Raw genomic sequence first — 20,625 nt, forward strand, 5'->3', positions numbered from 1 at the left:
CGAGCTCCGGGCAGGCGGGCGGCGGCGGGAAGGGCGGCGAGGGGGGCGCGCTGCGCGGGGCGCAGGCCGGAGGGGCGTGCCGCGCGCTGGCCTCCTGCTCCAGGCGGATTTGGTGCTGCAGCTGCTGGAGTTTCAGAGGGTCCCTGGGGAGACAGAGAAGCGCGACACGTTCAGAGAGGGACTCAGCAGGAACGTGCATCTGGGGCAGCGAGGTTAAGCTGGGAACACAGCCTCCCGCGTCTGCCGGCTCCGCACGAGGCCCAAGCTACCGGCCTGCAGGTGTCGCCTGCAGCGGATTCTGGGCAAAACCCTGAGGCAGTTCAGTGTGGTCGGGCAGCTCCAAGTCTCGCTTAAGTTTTACCTAAGATGATTCAAACCAGTTTACAAAAAGTGATGGAAATTTTGTCCGACTTCCAGGAGCCATACTTCATGTTCACAGAACCAGAAGTATTAAAAGAAAAACTATTGACATAAGTCTCAGTCCTCTCATTTGTTGCCAGTGTTTGGAAAAAGAATTCTATCAGAATAAGAAAGTTTAAAACAAAAACACAAAAAAAAACAAAACAAAAACTTGATGTAAGTTATTTTTGGCAGATTTAGGTTAGTCCAGTTTTGGCTACTTCAAGGCTGTCAACTCTGCCTTCAATAAATACCACAGGCTGATTTTGGGGGGGGGGGGGGGGAAGAGCTGCTTTAATTTCTGCATGCGTTCCCTAAAAAAAAAAAATACAAAATATACTATACCAGAAATTTTAGTAATAAACCCTGAAATGCCAATTATTTATACAAACCTTAATAAATACTGATACTGATATTTGTGTCATATCTAAAACACATGCAAATGACATCTACCTTTAACATGTAGGTGTTTAATAAACAATAACAAATTATTAATACTATAATAATGTAGTTTTAATTCCCCAAGTTTTTCGATCGAGAAGAGACTGAATTTTAATTTTTTGAAAAAGAAGTGTAAGCGGATAGCAATTAGCTAAAATCTTACTGTACTTGACTCATAAGCTTTCCTGCTTAACTGAATTTTACATCCAAGATGTTTTCCTTTATTTCAGGCAGGAGGTGGCACTACAACAAGCAGATAAAACAGGACTATAATTCCATGAATAGGCAACACTATGCTCTTACCTTCAAATCTTTTAAAACTAAAAACAACCCCAAATCTTCCTTATCCATAGGCATTTAATCTTCAAAATCAAGCTTTCATAAATCAAAAGCAATAAAAGGAATTGCAGCTGCTGATAGAAGAAAACAAAATTTAGATCTGTTATCAAGTATCATTAGCTGTGAGAACATCAGCAATGAAGTTCCAAATTTTTTCCTGTCTTCTATTTGCTTCTGTAATCATCCAGTAAAATGATTACACTTAAATCCATGAAAAGACAGCAAGAAACACCTTTTGGGGGGAACTGAAATGTATAAAGATGCTTCTGTATGCTTAACCTGTGCACAGCATCAAAGATTCCAACACCACAGAACTCTGTGGGGTCCTGTGGAACTTACTTTGAGCATTTTATTTTAAAAGCAGCCATGCCACTGGTGGGATTCACCAGGTCGTGGAAGTTCCAGATGTCTGTGTGGTTTGGGCAGACTGTACAGCACACGTGCTCCTGAGCTCATGTATTTAGAACTAGCCTAGGAATAGAACTCGTAAAAACCACCCACCAGCTCTAAAACCCATCATCCAGCACGCACATTCTGAATCCCCACACGCTCCTTTCTGATCTCCCTGCCTTTACCATCTCCTACTTATTTCCGAACTATGGCAAAATACATCCTATTCCAGGAGTATTTGTCATCAACATTCAACTGACCTGTGCACTTGGATTACAAGTGATCTGTATGGCCATCCTCAAAGGCAACGTGCCCCTATGCTGGGCCCAGCTCACAAAGGCTGTGCTTTAAGGCATTTTAAGCTTGGCCTGGCATCAGCAAATAGCTGTGTAATGGCTCTGGTGAGGCTGCTGCAAACATCATATCATGCCCTGTATGTGGTGCGAGGATTCCTCTGCCCAGGGTTAGGGAGCGGTTCCTGAGAAGCCCGTCTTCAAAGAAGCCAGGGCAGGAAAGCGCCAACCACCACTGTACTGGTTCTAACGCTCTGCCTGGGGTCAAGCCTACCATTTGGGCATTAAAAAGAACCACCAAGTTTGCTAAATAACCTAAGTGAGCTCAAAGCTGCTGAGATGGTGCATTTAATACTAAGTTGACAGTTCAAGAAATTATGAACATAGCATTTCAGGAGAAATGAACACGCATTTTCGTGTTTTGGTTACTACTATATATACTGCCATGAAGAGCTTTGCTAGGGTTTCCCTCTCCCCTGTTTTGTGTTGGGTGAGAAATACAACATGCAGGGAATTGGAGGGGTGGGGGAGGAAGAGCAAAGCAGGTATTTTGAATCATCAAGTGTCCGACTTGATTTCTGTGCAAATCATCATTTAAAAAATACTTGCGCTAAATGGATCTGACACCTGGATTCTGAGATGATGCGATGCACAGTTCCAAGTTGTCTTCTCAGTCCTCATTAAGCTTTGTGTTTTGTTTTTGTTTTTTTAATTAAAGTTGATTTTCACCAAGATAAAAAGGCAAAGGGACTGAAAGGTACCAGAAAGGCAAGACGGCTTGGAGCCTTTGGAAATCACTTAGAAGTTATTATAAAAATTCTTCACTTTTCTGGTTTCCCCATTTTTCCTGCTGCTCTTCCTGTGAAAATGAAATAAAATGAAACTGAACTGAACCTGTTGGAAGTACTGTGTAAAGGCTGAAAAGCTGGGTTGAGAGTTCTAAACAGCCCTAGTCACAAGTGTAACACTTTGAGAGTCGGGTTGTTCAGGGCTTCAGTTTTGCACAGCTCCTCCGTCACACCCCTCCCAGCTTCCTTTCTTTCCCTCTCTCTACCACACCCCCAATTCAAAACAACTAAGCAAGTCCCTATTCTTACCCCTCCTTCAATTCTAAAGGTTTCAATACTTAAGGAAATGAGACCTCTAGATTTTTTATTATGCACTTGTCACAGTACTTGTCACAGTCCATTTACAAATGGCAAAGGCGTGTTAAGTACCTCGCTCTAGATCACCGAGCAAGTTACCTGCGGAGTCAGGTTAGACCTGTGTCTGTCCCTGGCTCCTTTGGCTACACCAGGCACGTCAACATAAAAGAACCCTTATCAAGTACTAGACTTGAGGTGCGGGTCGCTTTGTAAGTTATGTAAATGTCTAACCACTAAGCAGTACCCTCGAAACTAATATAATGTTGAATGTCAAATGCAATTGAATTTTTTTTAAATTTTAAAAGGAAATTAAAAAAAACATTGGCCTTTCAATATATTAAAAAAAAAAATCTGTGGTCATCTTTCCCTCCTAAGCATTTAACTCTTAACACCTCCTCGTAGCCCCAGCATCCAAGGCCTTCAGAGTCTGAATCATCAGTCAAGGTTTTCTTAAATATTTACATATTCAAGAATATACTCAAGAAAATCTGACTTCCAACTTGATTCTTTTTAGGGTGAAATGATGCAAAGATGAGACGATTGTGGCAGCTCAGAAAGGGGATATGTAAATACCAACTCAATGGATTGCCCTCCTACATTACAGAAACCCAACAGCCTCCTAACCTACCCCAATGGTGTGGGCACAGCTTTTAACAAGAAATTTTACAGATTGTCAGATGGGGCAAAGATTCAGATGTGACAGATGTCGAACCCAATTTACTTTCTAATTCAGTAATCTCTCCTGCCACTAGATTAAAGCAGAAAGACACCAGGTGAGGAGCATACAGGGGGAAAAGGCTACACCCACCATTGGGCAGCACTGGCTTGGAACGCAACTCCACTGGCTACTAACTCTGGGATCACCGTGAGGGTGAAATAAGCACACTGCCTGGTGCATCATAGGAGCTCCATAAATGTTCCACAGCAGAAAACAACTCCATCGATCCTGGTTACTTTACCAAATGGGCCTTTGAAAAATGGAGATGATGTTCTACTTACTACAGGGGATTTTCCTCCTCCTCTGTTCCCCTGCTGGTAGCTGGCAAGGGGAACAGCAGTGGCATGTGGAGACATGGGAAACAGGAGATCAAGGATGAGCTGCCAGACCAGCTAAGATAGCTGGGCTCCGCAGCTGCCCCTCACCCTAGCAGGGGTTGAAGATGAGGGATAATACTTATCATGCACCTGGCACTGGACTGACTCATTTACAACAACCCTGGGGGGTTAGTGTTATTATCCCCATTTTTTAAATTCCCCATAGGTTAGTGAGGTCAAGCAACCTGTCTTAGGGCAGAGCCTGGGGGTAGGTGAAGGGTAGGCTGGCTCCAAAGCTTGGCGTACCATTCTCTCCTAAGTGCTCAGAAAAACAAAAAAGGTTAATTAAAATGTTAGTCATTGTTACTGAGTATCACTTTTTCTCTGGGGAACTGCAGCCCAAGCTCAAAATAAAGGATGTGAAAGTAAACTTCTGGAAAACAACTTTTATGTCAATTGGAAATCCCCAGTATATCTCTGGAGCAATGTCTGGATTGCAAGAAGGAATTTGTCCCCTGTTCATTCTAATAAAGATGGAGTATTTATAATTGTCTGCAGAAACCCTTGGGATCATGAAGCTAGAGAACATTTGTGCTTTCAGAATAAATGTGCTGTCGGTTTATATATTTTCTTCCATTGTTTTCACTGTGTGATACAGAAGCCATTGACTGGGTGATGAAGAGTTGCAATACTGCGCCCTCTGAACCGTGGGCCCTTTGGTCCTGCTATTTATAAGCACTTTGAAGGCAGGGACTGTGACTTTCAGTGTCCTCATGGCACTGACCTAGCACCGTCACAACACCCCATCCAACACTAAAATGTGTCAAGACACATCACTGTCCGTGTCCCCAACAGTGTTGATTTCTGGCTGCAATTTCCATACCCGACTGGGTTCATCAGGCACAGTCAGCAGATCAGTCCTACAATAGACGCCCCATATGGACTGGGGAATTCTAAGAATTTTCAAATGAAGGTGGCTAAGTAAATCAGGGGATAAAGTGCTGGGTGTTCCCATAACACATATTCCTCTCCGGCTGGGATTAGCTCAGGATGACATGTATGAGAGAGCTCAGTGCATTAATTCTAGGAACTTATAGAACATGAGACTCCCACAGGACTTCAGTTCAGGGAGTACTCATTAAGCTCCATCTACTACTTGATTATATTCGTACTTCAACTGTCTTGTTCTTATTCTATTACTCATGTTGCCATTCATGCCTTCATGTCATAGAAACCCTGTTCAATGCTGAGGATCAATATCTAACAACTTTGTTTAGCACTAACTTACTCAGTAAAAGGAATATAAATCACATTCTTGAGAACAATCATTTACACAATAAAAAAAAAAGCTACTATAAGCCAAAAGAGAATGTATTACATTGGGTTTAGGGGAGGTTCTAAGTACAAAAATAATTGAAGTTAAATACATTTCCCCATAAGATTGGGGGAGAGAGAGCAATGATAGATTTGGATTTTCTACAAAAGTACCATAAACATGAAAATGTTAAAGTCAAATTAAAATTGACCACTCCTTGGGAATGCATGTTTAACATGGATTGCAAAATGACATACATTTCTTTATAAAAGCCCCCTTCTTTGATATTTAATTCATTCTGAGCCTTTTGTAAATCACACTGACTCTGAGCCAGGACTGAGAGCAATTAATTACATAGGAGGGTTCAAGGAAGAAGTGACCTGAGCGAAGACATCAGCACACAACTTGGGTCTCTTTTAGAAAGACACGTCTTCTCCACTTAGAATAAGGACTGCCTTTGGCTGTGCTACAGAAAAACAGTAGTGCTTTATGTCTCAATACATAAAGCTGATCTCTATTTGAAGTCATTCCATGTACCATGAGAAAGAGAGGGAGTGACTGCTGACCAATTCATAATCCTCCTGGGAACGTCTCCAGACTATCAAAGGAATGGCTGTGTCTCTCCTACAGCATGAGGAATAAGGACTGGGAGGCTGGGGAGTGGTGTTCCGACAAGGGTCAATGCCAACATGAGCTGCTGGTCAGAACTTGAACTCGGCAGCGGACTTCCCAGATGTGGAGGGTTCTCCTTCCGGAGGTCTGTGGAGATCTAACGCTCCCTGGGTAGGGCCATTTGCCTCTGTGAGAGCTGCAGGATGTGGTCTAGAGAGCACTTAGAGCCCCACCAAAAGAAAAGGATGTGTATCCCAACATAAATTGTATGTGATAAGGGACAGGCTTTGATGGTGTTTACCATCGTGATAAGCCTGATAACGCTGGATGACGTGGAAGGCTGGCATTTCAGCCTTAGCCTTTTTTGGGGGAGGAATGTGAGGTTAGGTTCTAAAGACATCAGCTCCACATCACATTTAAATGCCTTAAATGATTTTCATGTCTATTGCTGCATAGGCCAGTGAAAACAACAGGAAGATATTAACTGCTGATTCTTATAAAAACCATGCTAATTTAATGGAGAGTCAAAGGAATTAATAGGGACTGTTTCCAATTGTAAATGTTTGGTATTAATTCTTAACATGTAGACAAAGCGCTTTTTTTTTAAAAGAGAAATCTCTTTTCTAACCTTTTCAGTCAAGGCTCTAGGCAAAAATCAGTGCTCTCATTTCTAACAGAAACACCAAAGGAAAGCTGCCTAAGAGACACATGTTGAGGAACTTGAAGGTCTGAAGCATAACTTTTCTCTGAGATTTTAAACAACTGTGGAGAAAAAGATGGAAAGACTTTCAGTCTTACAATGAAATAATTTGGCATATTTTAAGGTTTCATATAGTTCATGTTTCCTCAAATTTCCACCCCTTCTGTGTCTTTTCGCCTTTATGTTTGCTGAATTGAATATATCTAAAACAGTGGTGTGTAGTTTGTAAGAATAAATTATTACTAAGGGCAAAGAAGTGTCATATCTTTCAAAAAATATAATCATTACCTACTCACCAAATGCCTTTGTTCTGTATCTATCTAACCACCAAATGGCTTTATACTACTGAAAGAGCCAAAGAACTATTCTCTCATTTCTCTACCCCTTCCAAACATTTTATCGCCAATATCTCCTTCTCCAATCACATGTAAGAGGCTCAATAAATATTTCTTGAATTTAAATCCCCAGATTTCTCTAAAATACAAAATTAACTATTCCATCAAGCTATATGGCACTCAGAAACACAGTGATGTACTTTTTAAAGGAAATATAGATATCGTGCAGATAAAGCCATGCCCACACAGGTTATTGACAAGTCAGTCATCCAGATGTTCAAAGAGTTCAATTCTAGTTTGGCCATGAGCTATTTATGACTTTGAATAATCCATTTATCCTCTCTGGGTCCAAGTTTCTCAACTTTAAAATGGAAATGTACAACGTAATATCTGTAGGGTCCTAATAAACTTTCAGGTTTTATGATCCTTACTTACTCTTTGGCCCAGTAGCATTTAAACATTATAAAGAAACTAATGTTAGAGGAACTTGTAAAGAACTAACCAAGTCCCAGCATGGTATTTATTCATATACATACCTTAGGCATTTGCTGTTTTCACATCTGTTTCAACTGTTTTTGAAAAATGAATATATCATTTTTGGTAAAAACAAATAGATTTTAAAAGCTTAGAGAGGCAAACTAAAATAATTTCACAGTCAGTCTTATACAAAAGATACTTCTTTGGTGGGGAGGATACTTTTAAAAAAATTGTCATTAAATTTGGTGGGGTGACATCAGTTAGTAAAATTATAGTCTTCATGTGTACAATTCTATTACATCATACATCATCTGTGTATTGCATTGTGTGTTCACCACCCAAAGTCAATTCTCCTTCCGTCACCATATATGTGACTCCCTCGTCTACCACCCCCCCAGTCCTTATCCTCTGGTAACACTAAATTGTCTATGACTTTTTGTTTGTTTGTTGCTTTCAGTTTTATACTAGGAGTAATCATCACCTAATTGGTTAACATTAGTTGCTCTTTTTTTTCTTAAGACAGATATACCTGTAGATAAATTCTGTCTAAAAATAAAGAAAAACAGCTTTGGGGTTGTGTGTGTCTCAAAACAGTTCCGCTGGGAATTGGGTTGGATGGGGTCCCGCTATAATGTTCTCCCTGAAAGAAACACATGAACTATTTCAGCCACTGTTTTGTTACTAAACCTCTCCTCTCTTTCCATCATAAAACTTATTTTGTCCTTTGGCCTGATTTTATAAACCTTCTAAAAATTAAATTACGACATTTTGTTCTACAGAGAGGGTTGTGTTGTGAGACCTGTGATCCAGAAGACTCAGTGCTCTTTGTTGCTCTTTCTTGCTTCCTCTGCAGACTCTGACGGCGTGAGCCCCCCACCCGTTCTTGACGCCCTTTTCCCTCTGACATCACTAACACAACCACCTTTGCTTTCCGACCTTTGACCTTGTGCCTCATGTCCCTCAATGGTCCTTTTCCGGCTCTCTAACTATGGACGCGCATCAAAAATCTAAATTTTCTCTACCTTCCCTTGGTACAAGGAATCAACAGCATCACCCTCACTCCCTAACCTCTATCTCTAACCCAGACCTCAGTCCTGAATTCTGCACAACTCAAATGTGCAACTTCACTTCAAACTTAGCATGTGTGAAACAGAGTCCTGCTCACCCCAATCTAATTCTTTCTCCTGATAATCTCTGATATTCAAAGATTCCCAATACTTGGCCCAAGAGAGCCCTAACATTCTTCTCTCCAACCACTGCTCTATCTCAAGTTTTTTGTTCTTCCAAGTTAGTCTCAGTTTTCCCCAAATGCACCTTGGGTTTCCTTCCTCTTGGCCTTTGCTCACGTACTGCCCTCTTTTGGAAAGCCCGCCCCCCACCAGCGTCTCTCCATCCACTGAGGTTGTCTGATCCTTTTGTGGCCCCTTACAAAGTCTAGCTCTTCTTGAAGCCCTTCCTAATAACATCTAGCAATTCCTTCTCCCTCCAAACTGCTCCAGTCCACGAGGCTGGTATGGCACTGCCAGGGTTCGGCAGTGACATTATCATCTCATGCCCACAGCCTGATTGCTCAGCGCCAGGCTTGTGTTCTCTGTGTCCTCATGGTGATTTACCACAATGCTTTGCACACAGATGCCACTAAAGACCTGTGTAGAGATTGCCAGGCATCCTTTTTTTTGTGGAATATGGGAAAGGGAAACAATCGGAGCTCTTATAATAATGAGAATACTTATATTTCTGGCTTTTTAGTATCCAAAATATGGAACTCCCATCCTCAAATGACAGTATTTGTGAACTTGGTAGCATAGTTCCTAATTTGGCATCTGGGAGGCACGCCATCTTGTTCCAGGCAGCTGAGGCCTGTACCAGTGCCCATTTTCCATTTTATTTGGTTATCAGTCAAAAAAGGCCCCAAGTTTATGTTTACCTTGAGGAAAAGGGCCTCAGGGATATTTTCAGTGCTTGGTGAGAACTTTAGCCCATTCTTCCCATCGCAGCAATGTTCTACAGCCACTTTTTCAAAGCATAGACTGTATCCTGAGATAACAAAGTTGGTCCCTGAACAGAAAGAGGAAATGGTTCCCTTGTGTGGCCATTGTGTAGCAGGTCATAAAGACCCAATAGAGTGTTGCTAACAAGGCGGCATTGAATGTCTGTGTTGGGGCTGGAATCCGAAGCATTGATGTCTGCCTGGAACTTCACACTGATGTCTGGACTTGTTGTTCAAGGGTTGTGAAAATACTGCCACGAGTTCTTAATGGCTGATATGACGTTAAAGAATGTGTAGGTGGAGGTCGTGCTTTATTTCTGGAAGGAGCATGAGGCCACGGGTTGGTGATACACAGTAAGCATTCATAAAAGCAAGTAATGGCTCAGTAGTAAGTGGAGCATTGAATGAGTTCCTTTTTAAAATCACAGTTTTCCTGAGACTCCAAGCAGAGTGGACATCTGTTTTCATTATCAACCATTCCTCCTCCCATCTGGTAAAGCATTCCTCCCTTTCTTTCCAGATCTGCTTCTACCCTATTCCTTGTGGGTTTGCCAATCACAATCCCCCAACTCTTGCTCACAGGGTAAGCATGTGCCCTAGGACTAGCCAATCATTGTATGGCTTCAGCAAATCATTCAAGGGCAAATATATAGTCTAGGTGAAGCCAGGCCAATCAGGATTTTTCCTACTGAAGATGAAAGACAGGGAAATGGGCCTCTTTGTCTTTTGACAGCTAACTACAAGGATAAATCCCCCAGAGTTTCTGGCTGCCTACAAAAAGGAAGAATCTACAAAAAGGAAGCCAATACATGAAAACTCAGGCCACGTGGAGAGATAAAAGACAAGAAGGAAGAGACAGTAAATATTGAGATGCTGTCATAGCACCTGGATGCAGATAACCCTCAGACCCATTTTATCTCTGAATTACATGTTCAAAATAGTTAAAATAGTTCTTCTCTCCCCTCCGTGCTCCCGGCTTTTTTGTTATCGTTCAAATACTCTCTACCACTTTTAAGAAAGTGCCCGTGGAGACCAACCTGTCCAATTTCCTTATTTTAGAGATATGGAAATGGAAACAGAGAGATTAAGTAACTGCACGAAATTATCAGCTTGTTAGTGCCAAAGGCCTGACAAGAATATCTTGCTGGTAAGAATAATATTAAAAAGCAATCTCATAGTACTGTCTGAAGTTGATGAATCACTAAATGAATGAATACATAGCCTGTTCATAAAGTTGTGAAAGAAACCATCAGAAGGACTAAAAACAAATGATTAAAGCTGTTTAATCTCTGGAGAGCGAGACGACAAAGAGGTGGAAGGAGGAAGTCTTATATCTTTGCATTTTACCACCTTCTACACTAGTCGTTTGAATATTGTTTAACCTTGTGCATATAAAAAACTCAATGGTGAAAGTACATAAAATTCTTAAAAACATATAAATTATAAACATATAATTCTTAAAACAAAATTCCAGAAGCTTACAAAGAAAGACATAGTGCTATCATCTCAGACAGCAACTAGATTTCCTGGAAGCCTGGGCTCATCCATTCCCTGTATTTGAACTCACCAGGGAAGGCCCTCCTTCAAAGAACGTAATCAGTCATGGTTATTCCCACTATTACTACCACACCACCAGCACCACTACTGCTACTATGATAACAGCTAAGTATCACTGAGCACTCAACTATGTACCAAATGCCGTATGTGAACTCATTTAATCTCTACGAAAACCCTAGGAGATAGGCCTCTTTTATCATCTCCTTTTTACAGATGAGGAAACAGAGGCACACAGATAAATTAAGTAAATTGCTCAAGGTTACAAGCTGGAAGCAGTGAGGCTGGGATTTCAACTGAAGTCTGCCTCATGGCTATTATGTTATGGCGTCTCTAATCCAGGCAGCAGGACTTATCTAGTCCTTCCGTAAGCAGTGATTTCTTCAGCCACAGAGGACCGTTCCAATGCACGTCCCACCCAAGGCTGGCGTCAAGTCTCACTCCTATCCCCTGGGCTTCTTTGTTACTGGGATATAGACATTGCAGTGGAGCTGAGGACAGCTACCTACAGAGACAACCTGCCTATGCCCTGAAGTCATTCCACAGGTATAATGTTAGCGAGGTAAATGTTTATGTCCTATATGCTAGGCTTTACAAACTTTCATTAATTGGAGAAACTATGAGACTATACAAAGCAACTGGAAGGAGTTGGTTTTGAAACTAAGAAAATAAAATTTGCTCCCAGAATTGATTTCAGCATTGGCATTACCAACCAGCATACCTGACACTGAGAGACTATTAAATGCTTGATCGCTGCTAACTAAACATGGCCTATGTACAGCTCTCGACTGTAAGCCTGATAATGCAGTGTAGGGACAGAAAGATGAGCCTGGTAGAGAGTCTCAGCGCATATTTTGTAAGTTAAAAGTGAATCCAAATTTCTGAGCAGATTCAAGAGACATGTCAAATAATAGTAATAGTAGTAATAAATACTACCATGCAGTTCCTTGGCACAGAATTCCTACATGCTTACAGTTCTGTCCTTCACTCTCCTCTTTGAAGATGCTTGTAGAAAAAAATAAAGAAATGAGAGAAGAACAACATCCTAAACAACTGGAATTGAACTCTTAAAACTGGCTTTTTTTTTTCTGAAATCACAGCTAGACTTTTTTAGCATCTCCTGCCACTGGATGCTGTGTCCCCAGCATTAGTGATTGTGCCACCAATTATTTGTGTGGCCTGAACAAAAAGGTTTAAGTTTCTTCATATCTGTGAAACAGAAAGTTGGACTATTTTTAAATATTCCTTTAAATATGTTTTAAAGTCCTGCCAAGCTATAAAATCCACTATCTAGTCTTTCAATATTGGACATCTGAAAATTATTAATTTGCTATGTTACTCTATCTCTTGAGAGACTGCATCACTTAAATCTACTGGAATTAAAAAAAATGTATCTTTCACATGCTGATGAGCAATACTAAATTTATAAAGATGACTTTTCAGATTTCTATGAACATCGGCCTATCACTAAAGAACGAAACATTTCTGAATAAATACAAAGCTGCCAATAACATTTTCTACATATTTCAATCTTGCAAGGGTAAATAATGAAAGGAATGCACACTTGGACCTGGGGCACTCCGAGTAATTTATTTTCTCCTTAAGATCGACCCTTGCTAGTTTAACGTTAATGGCCAAGATATACAGCCAAGGGTTCCACAGTGTGAATATGGGCCCCGCCTGATCACCGGGTTCCAATTCTAACCTCTCATGCAAAGAGGAAAAAAGTTCTTGAAAAATGCATTTTGGCAAGCTCAAGGGATGTAGCTTAGCAGCATGAATTAAGAGACGTGTGACTGTGGAGAAGAACTGTACATTTTAAATGGCTTTGGCTCTTCCTAGCTTTTGACCAACTGACCTTGACATTCCTTAGAGGCCAAAAGATGAGATGCAGTAATGACGGTGCTGACTGACCTTTCCCCTCAGGAGGCAGATCCAACCCTGCGAGCAGTAAATGAAGACTATCCAAATGTGCCTTGGGAAGAACTGTAATAAATGAGGTTCCCTCCCTGAGAAATGAGTAAAACCACAAAAATAATTCTTAGATAAAACAACCCAATTATGTAATGTAATTACTCTTAAGGAAAAAAAAATGAGAGGAATTTATCATAGCTACATGAAGTTTCCAAAATGGTTATATATGACTGTGTATTGTAGAGAATCATTTATCTGGCACACTAGCAAATGGAGTTTTCTATAATATGGTATTCATGACTGTCTCCATTATGATAAGAACCCTGTAACATCTTGAAATGCCTTTTGAAAGAAAAATACTTTATAGTATGTACAGATGTAGTATTGAGCTTCTTTTACTATACTTTATTAATCTTTTTTTAAAAATACGTAAATTATACAGTTTATTGCACACCACGTTGGGTTTTTAATGATTATACTATAAGATTTTGTACATTGAGTAGCCCTTCATTTAGGGAAGTAGTATATAAACACTTGGATATGATCTTTTTAAAATATAAAACAAATAACAGAAAAAGCCACTTGAGTGGGTATAGCATCTGTGTGATGGTGTATACAGGAGACTCACAGGTTGTACGGATGGGTGGCACCTGGGCTACTTTGTCCAGCAGAGTAATAAGTACGTTTGTCCAAGTACCACACAGGAGGCCCCTGGGAGAGCTTCCAAGAAGGTTCCAAGAAGGGCTACTGCTTCCTGCAGAGTGAGGAGTGAGTCTTTGCTTAGGAGTAATGTAGAGCTGACTGTCCGGCAGCTTTATTTGTCAATAACACAGACACGTCACTCATGTGTGTGGATGTGCACACATATCCATATATGTGACTAGATACAGTAATGTCAGCATAATGCAATTTTCAAGGTTAAATGTGATAAAATTATTCTCTAAGGACTATAGTCCTGAGTAAAAATAGTACAGAGAATATTTAATCACACTTGAATACCTAACTTGACCTTTGAAGTATGATCTTCTATCTTAATTGTGGCCACTGGTAAAGAAAAGCATATCTGTAGTCTCAGAAGCACAAACAATTCATACCAGTAAGTATTTCATTGTCAATTCCTTCTGAATAAGACAAAGTTAATGTAATAATTACAAGTATAGGCATATAAAAGTTATGAATTTAACTCATTTTTATTTTTCTGTGGGCGTTTGTTGATTTCTAAAATATATAAGAAGATCCATAGAATATACAAAAATATCAAAACGAGCCAGAAGACATTATGGTATGTTAAGGACTTAATAGACTAAACTTTTTTTTTCCTTCTAAGAGCATCATGCTACCATCTTTGAAAAACTATTACTGTGTAGTATCAGCAGGACATCAGGACACTGAAGGAGTGAAGACACTCCAGCCTTCACCGTGTTTCCATGTAGAGGGGCTTCTACAAGGGGAACACTCCTGGCCTGAACCCCCCGTTTAGTGAGCATGGGAGGTAGCTCTGGGCATGCTCAGGTCAGCCCCTTCCCTTCCTCGTCCTGCTTTGGATCTGTTGCTAATGGGGAGAGAGCTCTGTCCTCCCCTCTGTGGAGGGAGGGTCTGCCCCAGTGAAGCTGCACAGTGCTGCCTGTATTCACAGGGTAAATAGCTGCTTAACTCAGGGGTGACATATCAGCAAGGACACTTGGCCCAGTGACACATCTTTCTTGTCCAGCTCTTCTGAGTACAAGTCTCAGGCTTGGATCTCTTTCTGTTGCCTTAGTTTATCATTCAAATTGTCCCAAACTTGAGTAGGAAGAAGGGATAGCCTACCTCAAATATACGCCATTCAATGCATTTCAATGGTCTGAAAGAATCTTTGATATTAGTGCATCTTCAAGCCAAGAGTCATTTGTTCAGCATGTGTATGGAGAGGCTAGCCCCAACTCTGGTAAAGGGCAGAGGTGTGGGTGGCTTGAGGTTGACTCAATGCAACAGAATAAAAGCATATAAATAGACCCACTCCCCCCTGTAGGACAATTTGAGGACTACCTATTGATGATACCTCCTGTATGCCTTTGGTGGCAGGGACCCACTCTTTACCAAGGGATATGGGAGATTTCCTCTCCCATCATGCTCCCCTGAGGAGTCCTGAGGAACGCAAATTTATCCGTATCCTTTCAATCCAGTATCCCCACCCTCTCCTGACGATAGAAAATTTACCTTTACAATCCCTTTTAATTCAGCTGATCTAAATACTTAGTTCAAATGTACCCTGACAAATGGCTTGTAACATTTTTTTATTTCTTAACCCATAAGAAAATACTGCCATCAAGTTTTAATTATGAAATTGGTTGAAAAAACAGCATCAGCATACTCTTTTTGACCAACAGAATTTAACTTTTTTGGCCTAGAGAATTACAGGACAAAGATAGTTCTTGAAAATCAGTATGGTAGTCATAACAAAACGTTTTCTCTTTAAAACTGAACTCATAATTATAACCAAAACCGCAGATACTTTTATACAATATTTCTTTTTACCTCTTTTGAAATTCTATTTCTTAAAGTGCACATGATAAAAAATGCTAAATGAAAAGGATTTTCATTTGCCAAAAATGAACCTCAACCCACAACTCACACCTCATATAAAAATTCACTCATATGAATCTGCCACTTAAATATGAACCTGCAACTATAAAATTCCAAGAAGAAAATATAGGAAAATATTTGTGACCATAAGCTAGGCAAAGATTTCTTAGGTAAGACACTGATCCATAAAAGAAACATAACTTGATAAATTGGACTTCATTAAAATGAAAAACTTCTGCGCTTCAGAAAGCATGAGACACAAAAAAATGACACCTTGAAAAGTATATCTTCATCTCCTACTTTTTCCCTACTGATCCAGTTTCCCTCCCCAGTATCAACTGAACACTGTTACCATGTCTCGTGTCTTCCCCCATCCCCGCAAAAGACAGCTCATACAGAATATAGGTACATACTATATGATACTTCTATTGAATATTTCATATCCAATACATTTATTAGATTGTTCAGTGTAGTCCCACTCTTGACAGCATTCCCTGGTCATGAACATAGTTGAGACCAAATTCTTTGCAAGTGATTAGTTTTGAAGTTTATTTAAGCAAATAAAACAGATAAAAACTTTTAATTTGTTTGCCTCAGTTAAAACAAACAAAATCTTTCCTAAATGGTCAGTCTCACGGTATATTTTTTAGGCCATCCTTCCTATTTTAGCGATGTTGGCTCTTGCATCTTGGGGGAAAGACGTTGTCATCTGGGGCTGGGTACCAGAATATCATTTGAAGTACACAGAAACCAGTTTTGTCAGTTGCTTCCATTTCTTTGGGTTTGGGTGGTTTTAAATAATGAGAATCTCTTTAGTCCCTTTGATACTTAGAAGTATTTGTCTAAGGCTGAACTGAAACAATTTTCAATCCATACAACCCAATTCACTTCCTAAATGACTCATTTGATACCTAAGCGAGCAGGAAGAATGCAGTCTCCCTCTAATCATTATCCTATTTCATTTCTTCACAGCATTCATCATTGAAATCACTGCCTTTATGTATCTCTTTGCTTTCTGCCTGAATGCCCAGCCCTCCACCACACCCCACCCCATGCTGGCTCTGGAAGGCCAGCACCTTAGGGAGGGGACATTTTCTGTCTAGTAGTGCATGGCTGTGACTCAGGACCTAAGGTGGCCCTGACACACAGCGGGTATTCAACAGATACTTCTCCACTGAACGAACCACATTTCTGCTACTGGGATTGGCTTATTCCTGTTGTTTGGCTTGTAAATCTAGCAGCAGTTTCCAGAAGTGAGAAGATGGCGATGACCATGTAGAATATTTAACACTGTTTCTGCCACATTGGTTTGGTGCAAAATGGCTCGTGTATACCTACTTTTATAACCGCTAGGTCAGTGCTGTCCAAATATGGTAGCCACTAGCCACATGCGGCTACTGATCCCTCAAAACGTGGCTAGTCCAAACTTAGATGTGCTGTAAGTGTAAAATACACTTCAAATAGGCTTTGAAGATTTGGTTAAAAAAGAAGATAACATTTTCTCATTACTAATGTTTATATTATATGTTGAAACTTTTTAGTATATTGGGTTAAATAAAATATATTATTAAAATTAATTTCACCTATTTATTTTTTGTTTTTAATATTACTACTAGTAAATTAAAACTGCAATATGTGGCCGGTATTTTTGGTTCACATTATATTTCAACTAGACAATGCTCCTAGAGGCCTGGTTGATTCTCAAAATTCCCTCACGCCTCACAAGGTTTACTGTCTTTTTACCCTGTTAGATATCCACTAAGGGCACCACTAGGAATCATGTTGCTGAACCCTATAATCTAAGGAGTTGGTCTCTGTGACAGTGGTGATGGATTTGTCCATGATAGGGGCAAAAAGCTGTCCTCCAATTCCTTACCCATTTTCTTACTTATTTACTCATTTCCCGGCAAGTAATACCAGAAATTATTCTATGATTGTGTTTCTTGAACTTGCACTCTCCTACGATACTCAGGCCTATTTGGGGGACCCTCAGTGCTATGCATTGTGACGGATGAATGACCTCCACCATCTCTGCCAGAGCTTTCTCCTCTGGGCAGTAAGAGGTGGGCGCATTTCCTTAGAAAGCCCTAACCTGTTAAGATCACACTAAAAGGCTGTGGTTATATGGGCAAGTAAACTCTGCCAGCTGCGGTGAGAGTCGTAGGGGAGAGGCTGTGAGGTAAAAGGCAAAAGGTGGCAGGCTCTGTGTGGTGATGAATTTAAATTTTCATTCACATGAAATACAGTGTATGCTCTGGACCATGTAATAAAGCACAACAGAAATGATGTAGCATGTCAAGAAAAGAGGAAACAACCAAGTTACAAAACTGAGGTTTTTTACCTTTAAAGAAAGGTACAAATTAGATTTTTTTCCCCTCCAGTTTATAAAAGTGATTTTCAAAAGTCTTAATGAAAAAGTACAAAAACAATAGCCTGCCTATCTTAAAACCCGAAGACTATTACTATATGTAGAGTAAGTTTAGGGGGATGGGAGATAATCTAGATTGAATCGTGCCAGATAGGCAGAACGTGGCTCTTTAACATATATTCTCTTATTTATAAAAGACTACACTCACTCACTACTACCTCCTTGGTAAAGTCCTTCTGAAAAGTTAATACAATCTTCCCAGCCATGGTAGTATCATTAAGTATCTTTTGATCCAAAAATCATCATCTCAGAGGAAACCTGTTAAAACAAGTTAAAGAGAGACTGCAACAGACACTTTCTCCATCCTCAAAGCAAAGGTAAAATGGTAATGAAAGTATTATTTACGCTTGCTCAAACTTCATAAAAACAACATGCCTGGAAAAGCATCTTATAGTACACTGGTGAGTGTATAACTTAAAAAAAAATGCCTCCTGGTATTACTAATTTAGTTTCGCTAAATATAGTTGGCAGCCCTCATCCTTCGTAGCACATTTTCCCCTGGAATCCAGCTAATATAAATAAAACAAACGGAGGGAACCTGGCCCTCCTCCATGAACATTACATCATTCTTCCTTATTAGGAAAACTTCTTCAAAACTGACATTTTGCTCTAAACAATCGGAGTTTAATTCTCAATGAGCAACTCTAGACAGGGAGCTGCTCTAATCTGAAGGGTTGCTATATGTCAGGATAAATGTGGGTGACATAGAGTCTCATTTTAACAATGACATTTTAATTCCCTAAAGAATAGCACCATTATGGAAAGCATTAAAAAGATCTATTTAATGGTTCCTACTAAAGGCACATTTAAGAAAGCACATTTAATGTTCCTCAAACTTTTGCTTTCTATACATGTTTTGATATATGCATGTGCTATGGTACAAAGAGAGGAGAAATGAGGAATTCTTAGATTCCTGATTTATTACAATTACAATATTGGTTATGGCCAAAGGTTTTGTATCTAATTGATCGTAAGATGATGTGGACATTAATAAACTAAGAAAGAGTCCCCTTTCTCTCCTCTGAAACATCCCTCAATATGATGTTTAATTTGTTAGACAACTTTAGGTTATCTTTTTTGTTTTGAGGTATCACCATATTAATATGTTAACCTGGCAACAAAAGCAAAAATAAACAAGCGGAACTACATCAAACCAAAAGCTTCTCACAGCAACGGAAACCGTCCATAAAATGAAATGGCAACCCACTGAATGGAAGAAGGTATTTGCAAATTATATATCTGATAAGGGGTTAGTAACCAAAATATATAAAGAACTCATACAACTGAATTACAAAAGAATAAATAATCTGATTTTAAAAACTGGGCAGAGGATCTGAATTTTTCCAAAGAGGACACACAGGTGGCCAATAGACTTATGAAAAGATGCTCAACATCACTAATCATCAGAGAAATGCAAGTCAAAACCGGAATGAGATATCACCTCACACCTATTAGAATGGCTATTAAAAACAAAAGGAGAAAAAAGAAACATCAAGTGTTTATGAGGATGTGGAGAAAAGGGAACCCTCGTACACTGCGGGTGGGCATGTAAACTGGTGCAGCCACTATGGAAAACGGTATGGAGAGCCCCCCAAAAATTAAAAATAGAAATACCATGTGATCCATCAATTCTACCTCTGGGTATTCATACAAAGAAAATGAAAACACTAAGTAGAAAAGACATATGCACCCCCATGTTTGTTGCAGCGTTATTTAAAATAACCAAGACATGAAAACGTAAGTGTCCATCAAAGGATGAGTAGAGAAAATGTACACGTACACACGTATGTATACATACACACACACACACACACACACACACACACACACAATGGAATACTATTCAGCCACAAAAGTAAAGGGAATACTGCCATTTGCAACAACATGGATGACCTTTGAGGGCACTAAGTGAAAATAAGTCAGAAAGAGAAAAACAAACATATAAGAAAAAGTGAAGAAAGGTTGGTGGTTGTCAGAGGTGGGGATGGGGAGTAGGGGAAAATGGGTGAAGGTGGTGAAAATGTACAAACTTTCGGTTATAAGACAAATAAGTCCTGGGGGTGTCATGTACAGCAGCATGGTGACTTAGTTAACAATGCTATATTATATATTTGACAGTTGCTGAGAGAGAAAATCTTAAAACTTCTCACCATAAGAAAAAAACAATTGTAACTATGTGAGATGATGGCTATTAACTAAACTTATTGTGGGAATCATTTTGAGATATACACATATATAATCATTACGTTGTACATCTTAAACTAACACAATGTTATGTCAATTATAATTTAATGAAACTGAAAAAAAAGTCATATTTTTAAATGTTGCATAATAAACTAGTTTGCAAAAGAACCTGTCAACTGATCTAGACTTCTTGGTATGAAAGGTAAGATTTATGAAGATAAAATGTATGTGTAAAATAAAAATCAATCAAAGCAAACCTCTCCCTTAAACAATGACATTTCCATAAATATAACTTGGGATATTCATCAGTTTGCGGATTCTACCTAGTATTGCACCTTTCTTTCATCTTGACATAAAGACTATTTTCATGAGAAATAAGAGTTGAAAAAAATGATCTAAATCTAAAGTCTACTGTGATGCAATGGTATTGACAAAGCTAATAGTACACTCTAAAATGATGAATTTATAAGTATACAATCCTAAGTTGCAGTGAGTTAGTCGTAAGGGTT

General features: G+C 39.6%; 1 protein-coding gene across 1 annotated transcript in view; it reads right to left on the minus strand.

Moving 5' to 3' along the window:
- The window catches only part of PALLD (palladin, cytoskeletal associated protein), a 374,196-nt gene that overhangs the window by 40,971 nt on the left and 312,600 nt on the right, over window positions 1-20,625 (minus strand). Inside the window, exon 11 of the mRNA XM_019665498.1 lies at window positions 17-143. Within this exon, the coding sequence (XP_019521043.1) occupies window positions 17-143 (127 nt within the window). The remainder of the gene's footprint in view (window positions 1-16; window positions 144-20,625) is intronic.

Source organism: Hipposideros armiger, unplaced genomic scaffold, assembly GCF_001890085.2.
Source record: "Hipposideros armiger isolate ML-2016 unplaced genomic scaffold, ASM189008v1 scaffold_444, whole genome shotgun sequence".
NCBI lineage: Eukaryota > Metazoa > Chordata > Mammalia > Chiroptera > Hipposideridae > Hipposideros > Hipposideros armiger.